At 41.6% G+C, this 17,000-nt stretch overlaps 1 protein-coding gene across 1 annotated transcript in view; it reads left to right on the forward strand.

The window, feature by feature from the left end:
• Positions 1-17,000, forward strand: part of FAM8A1 (family with sequence similarity 8 member A1) — a 69,052-nt gene that overhangs the window by 39,762 nt on the left and 12,290 nt on the right. Inside the window, exon 2 of the mRNA XM_078687969.1 lies at positions 6,968-7,088. Within this exon, the coding sequence (XP_078544095.1) occupies positions 6,968-7,088 (121 nt within the window). The remainder of the gene's footprint in view (positions 1-6,967; positions 7,089-17,000) is intronic.

Raw genomic sequence — 17,000 nt, forward strand, 5'->3', positions numbered from 1 at the left:
TCCAGGTGTTGCATGACCGTTGAGCTTGCTAGCTGGATATCGCAAGGTTATGGAGTTTGCTGTTTTGTGGAGATTACAGCATCTTTTTGTTGATCCTTCTTAGATACAGGGATTCAGTTGAATTCTTGGACTGTGAGTGATTCTGTCCTTTTTTTTAGATGTTTAATTATGGGAGACGTCGTACTGTGTATACCTTTTTGTGGGGGTATTGATGGGGTGTTATAACAGGAATATCAATGCACAGCAGCTACAATGCTCTACAACATGGCCAAGCATTGTCTTCTGTGAAGGCGGAGAAGAAGCCTCGCGGAAGCGTTTTGGCACGAGTTGTATTTTGCGTATAATGAATTTGGGTGTGCCAAGGTATAGGCTGTTGGCATAGTCGAGCTTTGCGATTACAAATGTGACTATGGCTTGCAGTTTATATTGGCATGCAAGGTATGGGAAGATGCAACTTAGTGTTTTCATTGTGTAGAAGGCACTGTTTGTGACCGTATTAGCAAGAGGTATCAACGATAAGTCTAAATCCATGGTTTCTCCTAGGTTTCTAACTCCTAGGCACTGTTTGTGACAGTATTAGCAAGAGGTATCAACGGTAAGTCTAAATCCATGGTTACTCCTAGGTTTCTAACTTCTCTTGATGTTATCGGAGGGGCGTCAAATTCCATAGGCAATATGGAAGTAGACTGGTAGTTTTGCCATTGTCCAAATGTTATAATCGCTGTCTTTGCGGTATTGAGCTTTAAATGATAATTCATCAACCATGTGTTTATGGTACAAAGGCAGTCATCAAGTTTTGAATTGTACAGGTCTTTGGGTTTATCCATTTTTAATATGACTTGGGTGTCATCTGCATAGTTGTAATAGGTGAGGTTGTATGGTTTAATCAGATTTCCTATGGGGTTGGGTAGATTTTGAATAATAGAGGGGATGTTATGGACCCCTGAGGAATGCCACAGTGTTGTGTGTGAGATGGTGACATGAAAGGGGGTAGGTAGACTACACGTTATCTATCTGTGAGATGAGAAGCAAGCCATTTTGAGCATTTTCATGGATTCCCCTATTGTTAAGTCTTTTGAGTAGTTGTGGTGGTAGTCAGTGTCAAATGCAGTATATAAATACAGAAATAGTAAGTCAGCTACTCCGTTTTTGTCCATTGTGAGTTTTAGATAATTCCAGATGGATATGATAACTGACTCTGTGCCACTGCCTAGTCTGAAACCGGACTGTTGGTCTGACAGTGAGCCATAATGTTTGATAAACTTAGAGAGTTAAGTAAACAAAGCTCTCTCGAAAGAATCTCATAAGAATGGTCCATTTGATATAGGTCTGTAGTTTGCTGGATCCAGGTGGGTTGAGGTTTTTCTTTTTGAGAAGAGATTTTATGTAGGAGGTCAGGCGCTCAGGTCAGAATAAACCTTGTACCAAGGACTACTTGAGCTGGCATCTGGCTAGCTCTCCTATTCAGGTTGAGCGTAGGATAGATTTACAGAATTTGGTGGTACTGGGTCTGATGGTGATCCTGAGGGTCTGGTTGCAATGATAAGTTTAAGATCATCTTTCTGTGTCAGGATATTGAAGGTATGCATTGATGTATGGTTATTGGTGTTTCATTCTGTGGTGGTTAGGTCACACATTGTTGTGGTGTTGTCTGTGTTCTCCTTCAGGTAATTTTCAATCTTTGTAATTTTTTAGATCAATTAATTCTAGATATTGTCATAGAAGTTTTGTGATCATGTTTTTTTGTGTTTAATCACTCTGGATTGCGGAATTGTGTTAGAGAGTTCTTTGGAAGGTCAGTCTGCTTCAGTTATGCAATGGAGTAGTGGTGTCTTTATGTGGTTCTGATGGCTCGTTTCTATGCTCGTATTGCCAGAGCGTGCTTTTGTCTGTTTCATCTCCTGATTTTCTCCATTTGCGTTGTACTATGTTGAGTTGTGTTTTCATTCTTTTGATGTTGTTATTAACCCTTGTTGTGTTCTTTTTGTGGTTAACTCTGGATGCACTTTTGTTGGTATCTGTCCAGTGCAGTAGAGATCCAGAAACAATTTGTTGTAGAGGGAAAGCTTTATGTTCTGTTGTGATATCTGTGGTTACGGTTAGATTCTTCATGTCAAACCATATGTTTAGGTCTCCTAGAATCTATAGGTTTGGGTGGCCCAGATGTGTGCAGGTTACTGTATCAAGTAGGATATCTTGTAAGTTGGCTTTGCTCCCTGGTGGTCTATATATTAGAAGGAAGGAATAGGTACTAGTTGATGTTGGGTGACATATTGTCATCAAGCAGTCCAACTGTCCATGGTGAGATTTTCATTGATTGTTATTTGTAGTGGGTTTTCTTAATGGCCGCTAGAACTCTTCCAGTTTTGGCAATGCGATGTTTGTTATTGATGTGAAAATCTGGAGGGATGGCTTTGTAGCATAGGGGTTGAGAATCTTTGCTGAGCCATGTTTCTTTAATGAATGTGAGGTTGACCGTTGTTTCTGAGAGTAGGTCAAAGATCTTGCACTGAACACTAGGCATTTAGTTGTGTTTCATGTCCTTTAATAAAGGTGGAGGGGCATAGGGTACTTTGATGTTGCTGGTCAGGCGGTGAATTGTGCTTGTAGCTGTTGTTGGAGGCGGAATGGAGGTTGTGTAGTGAAATGTGGACTTCGAGATATGTGTGTGTATGGGGGGCTTTTTTGTGATGGGTCATGATGTTGTTACTTCTGAGCTTATTTATTTGTGTAGACTGTGGGGTGTTGTGGTTCGAAAGTGTGATCCCGAAACCTTGCTTTTTAGTTTCCTTCTGGCATGTGACTTTGTGTTTGCAGGTTTTTTGTGTTGTGGAAAATGAATTGTTAAATTGTTTGTGATAGGTTGTGTGGTGTTGTGATTTTTTAAATTTGGAAAAGTTAGACGGTTGATGGAGAGGTTTGTTAGTAGTTAAAGGTACTCAGTGTTTGTGTACAAGAGGTGTGTTGTAGAATAGTTGGTGTTTTATGGATTCGTTTGTAAGAATGAAAATATTGCGCCCATGTATGGAAGAGGTGTGGCGCCGCGGCCAGGGCGACTGACTCCGGAATCTGGGGATCACGGTTCGATCCCCGGCTCCGGCAGCAGATTAGCCCAGCACCATGTGACTCTGGGCAATAGCTTGCTTAATCATCCCGACGGCCCCCAGCGCCTAGAGACCCTTATGGGTGATTGTGCGCTTTACAAATGTGGATTATTATTATTATTATGTATAATACCAAAATGTCAGTGATGATTTATGAGGGAGAGTTAAACCTTTAAAACCAGAGTGTATGTTAAATTAAATAGTCAATCCATTTTTCTGTTTTGCTTTTTATAGGAATACCACTGAAAATAGTTCCGCAGATGTTGCAAACTCAAACGGAATGACACCTTTACTTCTGTAAAGTGGAACCAAAAAGCAAAGTTTCTTCTTTCAACTATTAGTCTCTGACCTAATAAATAGAAAATTACTAGAGGCGCTGATGGCAGTTCTTGGGATTCACAATTGGAGAGCTTTTCAGGTGCAAAGTTAGCACAACAGGAAGCAAATTAGCATTCAGAACCCATCGGTTTCAAAGCCTGGTTTATGTCAAGGCATGGTTTATAAAATTGGTTGTACTTCTACTGGTGTTGGATTTCCGATGGCCATTTTCCTCGTGGAGAAGACTGTGGCTTCTCTTGTGGCACAAATATTTGCTTACTGTGCATCAAGTGCTTTGTGTCTGGAGCGCAACTAAGTCAAATGTACATATGGTTTTCTGCTACTTTGAAATATTGCCCCTGGGTGGTCATTTCGAGAACAAATCGAATATTTTCACCTAAGACCTGTTTGCTTTAGAACCAATGCATTTTGAAAAATGTGTGGTGGGGCTCACCGTTTGAAAGGATTTCAGGTCAGAATGCAGGCAAATTCCCCATATCGCCATGAAGGCAGACTCTACTTTTAGAGAAAACATGCTTAATTTCTTATCTTGAACACTATGCGGCAGTGCCTACATAGAAGCACATTTACCACGATGCACCTTCTCTGAATATGCCAGGAATAATTGCCAACATGCTGTAGACTTCACTATGTTCTTAGCTGGTCGTCGCTACTGACTAATCGTAATCTATGGATCCTACAATCTTCGAATTTGACTCTGCTGATGGTAGAGACACGATGCACAATCGTCGGACATGTGGATTTGTATTTGTTAGAGTTGCCTGAAGCTTACATCCTTTAATTCGAGCTTAGTTTCCAGTTGAATTTTCTGCAAGGCTGTTCCCAAGAATAGAAAGAAAACTGTGGCCAGGCTTTGAACTGGACTAATTGAATTCAACGCATGAAGCTAGCCATGCGTATGTCTTTGTCTAGCACCTGTGTGCTCTTGCAGAACTCTACTGTTCCCTAAGCACCATACAACAGCCCAAGCTTTTTTCTCCAAAGTGTGCCTTTTCTCCTCGTCGTTTGTATAAATGGCACTGTGCTGTGCATGAACAATAGAGGACCTTTCACTCTCTGCTTTCCAAGGTGAAGTAGTCCTTACCCTTCTTACAGTATTGCTGGTAGTTGTGGATTCATCTATTTTCCAGATCACAAGTTCTGTAGTTAAACAGTAAAGTCTTCCACTTTTTGGTAAGTAGGTGATTAATAGAGCTGTCTCCTGAAAATGTGAATATACACTATTATTGTCAGCTAAAGAAAATTTGTCAAAGCAATTAACCTTGAGTTGAGTAGATATTCTTCGGAATACTCGGTGTCAGAAAAACTTTTCAAAATTGACATTTTTATAGGTAATTTTTATTAGCATTGCGGGGGAAATGATAGCCGACTTAAAATCCACAACAGTATGTATCCAGCACACAGAAAAAACAATAGAGCTACACATTCAAACAGATGTTATGCCATCTGAAGAAGGGTAAGCTAGAAACACGGCCCTCCCATGAATTTTACCTTGCCACACATGGTTTCACCCACCCCAGTTATATCATGTGCAAGTTTTGCCAGCGCAGCTCCTGATCTTCTGTGGGCAGCCCTTGCATTATAGATAGTTTTTTCAAGTAACGACCATCTGTTTATCCTCGCAGGTACTCTGCCCTCCACTGTTGTGTAGTGTCGTCTACAGCCAGCCCGAAGTGCGGTAGTGATTTTATGGAACAGGCTGCATTTATATCCTCAAATGCAAGCAGAAATGCTAACTTAGGGAATTTGTGGGAACTGCCAGCTGCAAGTCCATGATAAGATGTCGTAGTCCTCCCCTGCAGAAAATCTGGACATACTGGCAGCTCCAAGTTGTGTGTTTAAGAATGTGCTGATATATTGATACATCGTGGGCATGTTGGAAAGGAGTTCCTGCCCTTTTGTACTGTTGAGGATGGGTAAAATAGACCGTCTGCAGGTATTAAAATTAGCGTAAGTGGTATATAAGAAGATGACCACTTTGTGAGGTGATATAAGGGTTTCCTAACAAGCTCCCTTGGGCATACTTCCCACATCTTCTGTCAAGTCCTCCCTCAAGGCAGCAAAACGATCCACAATAGATTTATAGGGCAGCAAAACTCCTCTATCACCTATTGCACTCATCGTGAGCTTGACTTCCAGTGGATTAAATTCTACAGTATCCCCTTAATTTCTTGGGTGATGGCATGCCACATTTGTAGGCAACAAATCAATTTGGATCTTTGCAAATCCAAATCATGTTCTACTTCAGAGGATCAAAGATGTGATTGAAAAGAAATCCCAAGCAAATAATCCCTAGAGGAAAATCTGCTTCCCCTACAAAAGGGAGTCTCACTATTCCGCTTCCCCTCACATTGTGTTGCTCTAAATGAGTTACCAGATAGACTAAAGATCTTTTGACACGGAGTGGTAAGCAGAAGTAAAGTTGTCCTCCAAAAAGTTGGAAAGTTTACCATTATCCCATTACCCACCTCTCATCAAATAGGGAGAGTTACCTTGAAGTCCAAAAAGCCAATTATTACTGATGCATTGGTGCGTGGCACAGTAATAGGAGTACAGTGTCTGGCATACGAAAACTTGTTGCATTTTTGCAGCAAGACTTGTGGAGCCCAACATCCCTGTAAGATGCTTCACAAAAGTAAATTGAGTTTGAGAAAATAAGGAAGGAGAAATATGTTATGGATAGTTTTGGAAGACGTAGAGCAGTTTCAGTTTTCATTCTAGCCATACTCCTATTTGCATCTTAATAACCACATTTAATTTCAAGTAATCATAATATGCATATGAAATGTGTTGTTAGCTTGTTCAAAATGGTCTATCTTCTTTGTATACATGACTTTTCCAGATATAGCACTCCAGTATACACATTAAAAAATTTGCAATGCTTTCCAAAAATCGGATTAGAAAACTTAACACTCAGTGGATGTATGGGACCACAATCTCTAAGAATGCTTTGAGGAGGGTCACCCCTCAAAATCATAATTCCTCGATAGCACATAGGGATTTCGTTTTCCATCAGGAAAGTAGTAAACAGAGAATACTGTGCCTTCAGTTCAATCCTAAAACATACTTGCTAATCACTGTGGGGTCATTGAGACCCTTGCTAGCGGCCCAGTAGGTTAGAGAGGTCTTTCTTCCATTGGCTGTCATTTTGGAGATCTCCACCTGAGCTTTTGGATTGCTGTGCTGATGAAAATGTATCCGCTGCTGCGCGGCTGCATTTCCATCACTATTGAATTTGTTTTGTGCCCTCGTCATTCATTTTTGCTTTTCAGAAAACAGTCCTCATAGTGGGTGTTTATTTTAAAAAAAAAAAAAAAATCAATGGTCTTGGCATGCAGGATGTTTTTTCCGTGTGCGTGAGTGCCACCATTTTTTCGTATATAATCTCTTAGAGTCTGACACAGAAAATGTGTTTTTTTCTTTACTGGGCAACATTTTTAGAGCCATTAATGTTGAGTGTGATTGATCAGACTTTCAGTGTTCACTTCTCTGAAGCTGTCAGTGATTGTCTTCTTCTGTTGCAGGTCGTGAATATGTGATCCCATCCCTGGTACAAAGGTTTATTGCAGAACTGGTGGATTTCTTCATCCTCTTCTTCATAAAAGCTGCTGTTATTTTAAGTATCATGCATTTCAGTGGGATAAGGTAAGTAGAATGAATTTGTATGAAGCAGTCTATGGTCTTCGCGAAGTAGAGCACTGCATGATGTTGTATTTTATTGTCTTAAAATACATCTGAGTGGAACTTCATGCGGGGGTTTGTTGCATGTTTGCCACTGCAAGAAGGGAACAGTCAGTTGATCAAAATGTAAGCAGCAAGGCCCAGCAGATTAGTAATATCAAAAAGTACATTGTAGAACAGATATTGGGGAGTCTATGGAACCTTGTGCCACTTATTGGAGGTGATTTCCGGGCGCATTGTGTTGTCATGCCCAGCGGAGACGCCGCTTTCTCGCCGACCACCGCCGAGAGAGTCATTCGGCCACCCTCCTCGTGCCGGGACCACACGTCCCAGAGTCCCTAGCGGCACCACTGGGGAGCGCCATCCACGTCACGCTATTGCGCCAGGAGGCGCTTTTAAGCGAAGCAGGGCTCCCGCAGCACGGGACGTGCGCGGGCCAAGGGCGGGCAGTCCGAGCCCGTCGAAGCCAGGAGGAGACAGGACAGGGCCACCCCCCTTTCGCTGGACATTGGATGCAATTAACGAACTTGGTCAGTGTTTTTTGGACTATAAATATATTTGCTGTTCATTTGTTAATTTAGCCGTTGTCTCAGTATTCCCTTTTAGTTACTAATCATGAGTAAGGGCAGTTGAAAGGGGGCAGGGCGGCAAGGTGTTGTAGGCACACTCAACACATTTTTATTGAAGGCTGAATCTGTCCTCATACATGAAATTGAGCTTACGCAAAGGAGACTGGAGAAGTGTGGCTCACCGATTAGAGCGGCAGACCCTGAGGCAGAGGTCTGGCCCAGGACCAGGGTTCAATTCCCGCCGCGGCAGGGTCTTGGGCTCAATGTCCACGGACTCGATAATTCTCGCCTAGGTGCCTACTCTAATCATGGGTCCCACTCTGCAACTCTGGGCAATAGCTTGCTTAATCTCCACAACGGCCCCGAAAGCGATAGGATGCCTGGCCTCACCTTGGAGGTGCCCAGTAAGGGGGCATCTCACAGGGAAAGCCAGGAAGGGTTCCACAGCGGTATACAGCGCCAAGATACCTTTCAGGTGATAGTGCGCTTTACCTGTATACACACCCATTTGGACTCTCTCTAGAGCCTTGCCGAACCTCATCAGAAGCTCTTCCTGCTGGCCCCCTGTTAATCACTGAGACATCTCCTGATCCTGCGCCTCCATAGGGCACTTTATCCCCAACACTTTCGCTTGCTTTCTCCCACTCCCCCACCCCCAGCCAAGATCCTTACTCGCAACCAGCGAACATCTCAGGCAAAGGGCAGGGAAGGTGCCATAACAGTTGCTGCAAAGAAAAGGAAAGCAGGTGGATTCCCACTTACTACTATCCAGGATAACAAAGTGGCAAAAACCAGAGGGGTTGCACGTGGCAATAAAGGTAACTCCCAAGGAATCCAAGATATCAGTATACTTAGTACACCAGAGACTACTGCACCCCCCCCACCTAGCGAGGCGTCAGGTGATCTGGAAGCCCACTTTTTGGTTAAAATCGAAGAAAAACTAACAGCGTTGCTCAATCCTTTACTCACCAAGTTGTCTGATATTAACCTAAGACTAGATACAATTGAGCAACAACTTCTTCTTCCAAAACCTGCATCTTCTTAAGTTGTTAGTGACTATCCCATTGATCCCATTAGAGTTCTATCTTTGCCAACAACTCCATCTAATAAGGTAGCTGGCCCTGGCGCCAATCCAGCAGTTCCACCCTTGCTTGTAAACTCTAGCAGTATACCCCCAGTATCTCAACGACTGCCCCCGTGAGGGAACTAATCGGGGGCATTAAGAAGGGTAGAACAGGGGGTGGCGTGGCTTACCCAAATGACTATCTTAATCTACCTCCTGCTACCACGCCCTACACTATTATATTATCTAACGTACCCCCATTACAACTAGGAAATGGGGAACACTGGGTGTCGCTCAGGAACAAAGCCCTACACTTTCTAAACAACAAAATCGGGTTGGGCAGTCATTTATTCCATAAATTTAAAATGATTCATAGAATCTCATGGATTGGGAGATCGCCAAAAACATGTAGAGGGGATTGTGTGGTGTTGAATTTTGGGTCCCCCTTATTAGTGAAAAACATTTTAGATAGGGCAGGGTAAAGGCATCTGAGCGAGGAAGACATTAGTATTCTACCGTTGGGGTTCTTTTACCAAAACCCTCCAATACTGTCTACTGGGGTGGGTGACTATCGAGCTATACCCCATCCCCATGGATTCTATGAATATAATGTACCTACCTACAATAGTTTTAATTATGCTTTCCAATTTGGAAGAAATTGATTGACTGTGTCGTCTGCCTTCCTGCGACAAGATTCCATCTTTTGCGGCTGTCTTGAGCTCGGGTGACCTAGCTCTGTCTCCCTCACGGACAGACTTTCCTTTTTCTCATGCTATTTGCGGCCCATTACAGCGTAATAATTTTGGATCATCTAGACAAAGTAGGGCATCAGATTGTGGCTCACCCCCAATTATTAATCTTATTCCAAACATTGTCGACCCCCCTGTGACTAGGTGTGGTCCATGCCCACATCCAAGTATCTCAAACCCCACGCACAATTGTGCTTGTTTAAAAATTATATTGTGGAATATAGCGGGGCTAATAAGTAAAACTGCCTCACTCGATTGGTCATATTTTATTGAGGAACAAGATATTTTGTCCTTCCAAGAGACTTGGGCGCTGGATCAGGTATTTCTCCCAGGTTATATTAATTTTACAAAAGTGCAGAGAAGGGTGAAAGGGGAAGGCCCAAAGGGGGTCTGATAATTTGGGTTAGGCAGTGTTTGCAGTACAGGATAGAGGAAATTTATATTGACTCCAGGGATATTCTTATCATTAGGTTTTATCAAGGTAATTTTTCTGATTTTTTTTATTCATCAATGTTTATTCCAGTGGCCTGCTAGGGGAGAAGTCCTCAGAAACCATAGCATTGCTCGATGCTTTTTTAACCATTCAAAGAGGCCAAAACAACATAATAATAGCCGGAGATTTCAATTGTACTTTCGAACCCCTTGATTTCCATGATCTGATTTTAGTGTTGAGGAGGATGTTAAATGGTCGATCCCTTCTCATGACCTCACGCCAATAAAGAAGTGGACAAGCTCAGCACTTCAATTAAAAGTATTCTCTTTGGAACATGGGGTAAGAGCTGTAAACGTGCGTACTGTATCAGATAAAAATGGGTCGCCGACCTATGCTAGTGGCCAACGTACTAGTCGCATAGACTATATTTTTATTAACAAGGAGCTTTGGACCTACCTGATAGACATGAAGGTACACTCTCGTTTGGAAAGTGATCACAATCCTTTGCTTCTTTCCTTACGGGACTGGTACCCAAATCAGGAAGGAAGAGGGATTCCATCTGTCGAATGTGTGGAAACTTTCACAGCAAATGACACACGGCACCTTAAATGGTCAAATGTGGCCAATAAGGTTGAATATTTGAGTCAAATGAGCATACTAGTAACTAATGCCATAGTTTCCCTTCAGCTTGATCCTGAACATGATGAATTCTCATCCAGAGCCGCACAGGTTCACGAACAGCTTTTCAACGGTCTTAAAAGTGTTTTAATTGCCAAACCCAAAAAATTAGCTATACAACCATGCCAGAAATCAAATCTGCTCCATGGTATAACTCTTCCTGCCGCGCAGCTTACAGATCTTTAGCGGCTGCCATCAGGAGCAAGGATGGTGGCTTGATTAACGTAAAAAGGTTGGCCGATAAGGAAGCCCAGTCCCAGGCTAAAAAGGACTGGGATGAAGCACATTGGGCTAACCTACTTAATGCATGTAGCAGGAAAGATATGACTGCTTTCTGGCACTTGGGGGAGTGGGGACCTGAGCAAAATTCCAATGAATTATGTGGCGCCTGAAAATTGGGTTCTCATTACAAAGACCAGTTTGCATGTGGTCCAGTAGCTCAAGACGTTTTTGTAATGCCGTCCCCTATCCCCACTATTCACATAACCAAAAAAGAAGTGGAAAAGGCTCTCCTCCAAGTTCCGAAAGGCAGGGCTCCCAGGCTGGATTGCATCTTGCGGACTTGTTTTTACAAGACCTTGATTCCTGGGCACTGTATATCCAACTTTTGTTGAATGTCATCGCTAAAGGGGCATAGCTGCCCAGCTCTTGGGCAGGAGCAGTAATTATTCCGATTTACAAAAAAGGTGATCGTCCGTTACCAGGTAATTACAGGCCCATAAGCCTGATTGACTGCATCCAAAAAGTTTCTGCCCGGGTGTTGTTATGCAGAATTCAGGCAAGGATGGAGGATTGCCACATCCTTTCTGACTTGCAAGCGGGGTTTTGGCAATGCATTAGCACAGTGGATCAGGTTTTAAAGTTTATTCTTATATATTGGCGGACGGTAACTTTGGGGAGAGGCACCATTTATGCTGCCTTCGTAGATTTGAAGAGATTAATGTCTCGAAAACCAAGTTTATGGTATTTACAAAATATAAACCCCGTAAGGGTTATGTTACCATGAACGAAGTATCATTAGAGCAAGTATGGGTAATGACCTACCTAGGCGTGTCTATTGATTATAGACTGCGGTGGAAAGAACAGATTGAGGCTATGTGCCTCAAACTAGCTAGGTTATCAGGGTGTCTCGTGAAGGAACAGCGTTGCTCCCTCACGAAAAGAGTACTTCCTGCCACGAAAATCTATAAGGCCAAAATTAGTTCGGCCGTTCTTTATGGCTCTGATCTATGGGGTCATGCTGATCTTGTACCACTAGATAAAATACAGAACACATTTTTTCGAAGTTTGGTAGGTTTACTGCCCTCAACCCCCGCAATCCCACTATTGCTCGATATGGGCTGCCAATCTCTTAAAAATCAAGCCCTGTTTAGAATGGTTGCTTTATGGAGAAGAATTTGGTCTACCCCAGAATTGATAATGTTCGCTAATGAGCTTCGGGAGGTTCAACTGTCTTTTGGCTCAGGATATATACACCCTGGTTCAAAAGTATTAAAGCAACCCTCCTTAAGATGGGTCTACCGTTACATTGGTCAGACCCAGGTAATCAAACCTTTCCCTCAAAGAATGAGTTTAAACAGTTGTTCTGGTCAGTTGTTAAAAATGACATGATTTCACTTTCAGCTGGTTCTTCACTTACCAGTACCTTCTTAGTTTATAAAGTAATTCCCCAACTTGAGACGTATTGGGATAACATCACCAAAGGCCTAGATAGAAAACTCTATCATCAATTCAGAGTAGGCACTTTACCAATTAGGGAATTTACTAACAAATGGCAGAATAGTCCGAAAATGTATTGCCCCTTTTGTCTAGATGTTAACGAAACTGAGAGCCATTTCTTATTCGAATGTCATGCCTATCGCGCACCCCGTCTGAAGTGACTCAAACCAGTTTGTCGTCGAACAAAAATACGGGTGTGTAAAGAAGCAATACACATACTAAGAACTAATACAGCTGAATGGATGTCTATTGGTTTGGCAAAATATCTTGGATGGGCTTGGGTAATCCGAGCAAGGTATATCAAAGAAGCTAGCAAGTAGCGTCCATCATTAATTTAACTAGATTATTTCGAAATTGAAATTGACTGATTATGATCTGGGACATATTGTCTGTTATATTCGTTGGTTCTAACATTGTGTATAATGGAAACTGTTCCAGATTTTGTTGGTATAGTTTTTTTTTGTTGATAACTGCTAAAAGAAAAAATGTATTAAGTGGTTATTTGCTTATATTAAGGTTTATCCCTTTTAAATTTTGATTTTGATTAATATCATTCTCTTCTTTTTGCTTCTGAAAATTTTTATGTATGTTATGTCTTTTATGAAGGAAAACTTCGAAATAAAGACTATAAAAACTGAAACTGAAACTGATTTGAAGTCAGCTTTTGATCTGGTTCCACGCCCTAAGCTGTGGCACACCCTGCTAAAGCTGGGCATGTCGTCTGAACTTTTAGCTCTTGTGGTTAAGTTACACATTGATAACTTTGCTCAGGTTAGATGGGACACGGCAGGTGGTATTACGGAAAAATTCCCTGTCGAAAAGGGTGTAAGACAGGGATGTGTCCTAGCACCGACCCTCTTTTCCATGTACATTAATGGGGTAGTTAACTATTTTGAAGATTTCCCCACAGATGCTCTGATCTTAGCTGGGGTCAGGACCCTATTGCTAATGTTCGCAGATGACACTCTCATCCTCTCGAAGACGAGACAGGGACTTCAATGTGCCCTCTCAAGATTCGAAGAGTTTTGTGCAGACCACGACCTTATAGTAAATGTCGACAAAACAAAGTATATGGTCTTGCATAATTATAAAAAAGTCATCAGCGATGTCAGAATGAATGAAGGGCTACTGGAGCCAACCGAGACCTTTGCGTACCTGGGGGTATTAATTGATAGAAAGTTGACCTGGAAGCCGCAATTTAACTGTCTGTCTGTAAAACACGCACAACTTTCTGGTGCATTGCTTAAGGAGCACAGACGCTCTCATACTAAACCTATAGCTCCTGTGCTGCAGATCTACAACGCAACAATTGGTGCATCAATCCTGTATGGGGTGGAGTTGTGGGGACATGCCAATTTGGAAACTCTAGTGGTGGGGCAGAACAAATTCTTAAGGTCCCTAATCGGCCTCCCCCAAACCACTCCCTTAGTACCTCTTCTTCTGGAGTTGGGATGCCATTTAGTGAGAGATGTGGCACATTACAGGCTTTTAGCTTATTGGAGGAGGCTTTGGGTGACTTCAGAGCTCACACATTACGCTCAGGCCCTGTTAGAAGTGAGGGACTTGGATGTCAACCGGAAAATTGGGTGTTTTAGTTGTGTTAAAAACTTATTATGTGAGCTGGGTATGGCTCATTTATGGTCCGCCCCAGCGGGAAGTGCATTCCCTAGCAAATTGGAGCTAAAGGCAGCTTACTGGAACTTGACTAATATGAAACGTTTTGCATCTTGTTCCAGTAGCCTCTTGGCCAAAGCTTTTCTTGAAACAAAATACGAGCCCAAGTATGAGGGGTACTGGAACCTGATCACGTCAACACAGGATAGGAAATTATTCCAACAGTTCAGGACGGGATCTTTGCCTACACATTCTTTTATCTCCAAATGGAGTAATACAAATAGTAGAACGTGTTCTTTCTGCCCAGATATGATTGAAACGTTGCCTCTTATTCTTTTTGTATGCCAAGCTTACATTAAACCAAGACAGATTTGGTTGAAACCTGTTTGCTCTAATCTTGGCACTAGGTCCAGTAGCGAGGCCTTCCAAATGTTAAAAACCTCAGTGAAAGGCCCGACTGTGGTTGCGTTTGCTAAGTTTCTGGGCTGGGTGTGGGTGATTAGATGGAATAAAACTAGACACTCTTAACTGATTACGTGCTTCATATCTATGTAACTTGATTATAGTATTATGTACTTTTTTGTACAGTGTTTTCACTCCCCTAGTTAATCAATTTTAATGTAAATATAACTTTTTAAAATAGGGCCTTTTAAACTATGGGTTTGTTTTAAAACTTTTAATTGTATTAACTGTTTTATGTAGGACATCCAGGGTGTTAGTTTTATACATGAGAAGTCTCCTGTTAATGAATCATGCTGTACTGTTTATTTGGCCTCACTGTTCAGGCTGCTTCAACTTTTATGATCTTTCTTAACAAATCGAAATAAAGTTTATAAACTGATATTCACCCAAAAGAGCAATATTTAGGTTATGGCCCACAATCAATAAGGTGTCTGTAGAATACATGAAGATTCTTAGAGTAAAAATGCTGAGAGACAGGGGAATGCCTGACTCATTGCATGGTTGGTTAGCCAGCGTAAAAAGTTCACAAGCCCTGTGAAAATTGAATAGTGAAGTAATTTGAAATATTCTGTTCTTGTTCCCATTCCTGCTTGACGTTTTAAGTTTCGGCGCAAACAAATTTACAAAAAGTGAGAACAAAATAAGCAATTTTTATTGTGCTCATCAGCAAGAGATAGTGTGGTTGCTTTCTCACCAAAATGAATTGACTGAGTTAAAAATCAAGATATCTCCGATTCCATTATACAACTCTGATGGATGGGCTACTTTGTTTGGATTCTAAACTAGTTTTATAAAACAAAAATGGGTAGCGCAAAAAAACACACATTGTATGAGAGTAACTCATGAGTCCTTAAACTTTTTAGTATCTGGATAACATAATACAAGTTGTCTAGGGGTTCAACTCCATGTTCCAATACATTGTGACATATCCAATCCTGCTTTAAAGAATTAAAGTTCTCCTAAAACTCATCCTTTCTTAAGACTTAATTCTTCTACTATTATTTGGAACCAATTCACAACATCATTTCAGTACGTTGTGAATACCAGCAGTAGAACCACACAAGTACTCTTTCTATAGTCTCATATGCCTTTGTCAGTCAGCCCCAAAACGTCCAACTTCCTAAAGTAAAGTGACAGCTTCCTCTCTGTTTGTACTTCAGTATTTCCATTTAAGATGTGTTGGACCATTTCACAAAGCCATGTAAAAGTACTACTTTACATACTCAGGAATGCCTTTGTGATTAGGCTAGTATGAGTAACTTTTTGGGCTTTCAAGGTTACTGGGACTGGATTAGTAGATCATCAGTAGTAGAAGGATGACCCTTGCTTGGTTGCCATAACAAAAGCAGTCCAAATTATACCTCCAAACATCGTTCTGATTAGAGAGCTCTAAACACGTCTTGCTGTAGTACAAGGTTTTGGTCCTTTCAAAAAGTCTGAGTGTGGGACGAAACGTGTCGACACTGCTTGTCTTGTTCTTTAATCAGGCTGCTTCATTTGAAAACTACAAAAGGTTCACAGGACTTTTGATATTTTTTTCACCAATCACAAAGAATTATTTAAGATATAAAGTGCGTGTGTGCTCTGCCCATTTATGTTTAATAACGTTCAACTGACTTCCCTGGAAGCCTAAGACGTACTGCCTTTAGTAGAAAGGGATATGGGTTTAGTACCACAGTACGTAAATGTGTTCGGATCTACGAATATAAGGAGGCAAATTGTAGGATTTGCTGGTGCTCTCGTTGTTCTCCCCAAACCAGATTCTTATTGTCTTTCTTGCTTGTTATAGCTCAGAGAATACCATACACTCTTGTTACACCATTGCACACTCTCTAGTAGGACATTTTTTGCTGTTTTCTTATTGGTCGCCAAAGGAGAATGTAAATAGCCATGACATTTGTTGCAAGAAGATAAGCACCTGTTTGTTAAACATGTTATAGTAAGCATTGCAGCTCCTCTAAGTTCATTGTGGGTAAGGAAACAGTAACTGGTGGTTAACATCTTAGAAGACATTTTTACAGATCTAATAAGATATGGTGTGCAGAAACCACAAACATCTGGAGCTCTTCCAGAATAGTACACCATACAGACTCTGTGACTGCCAGGAAACACAAACCTGATTAAGGAGTTCAGAAAATTCACCACAGATTTGAAATAGCTCGGTCAGTGAAGATTTATGTAGCTTTGTTGTGTGCAGATGGTGGGAGATGGGGCCGTACTGCCAACATCCCAGAGAACAGCTGCACATGTAGGCAGAACTGTTGTTTCACAAAGTGCATTGCTTTTCTATTCTTTAACATTTAAAATAAAATAAAAATTGGGGACTGGATAAAGGAAATGAAAGTCAATCTTATCTTTGATGTTATAGCTGCATCTCTGTAGGTGCTGGGGTGTGTGTGTGTGTGTGTTTGTAGTTCTGCCAAACGGCTGCTTCTGCTTCGTACTCCTGATACTCTTCTCTTCTTGATCAACCTACTGCCCACACTGAAACCATCCCACTTAAAAGAGCAATACTTATGTCAAAATCTAATCCAGTATTTAATTATCTCATTATCACCCGTGTCCTACAACACAACAAAGTGACGGGGA

This window comes from Lissotriton helveticus, chromosome 4_1 (assembly GCF_964261635.1).
Source record: "Lissotriton helveticus chromosome 4_1, aLisHel1.1, whole genome shotgun sequence".
In the NCBI taxonomy this organism is placed as follows: domain Eukaryota; kingdom Metazoa; phylum Chordata; class Amphibia; order Caudata; family Salamandridae; genus Lissotriton; species Lissotriton helveticus.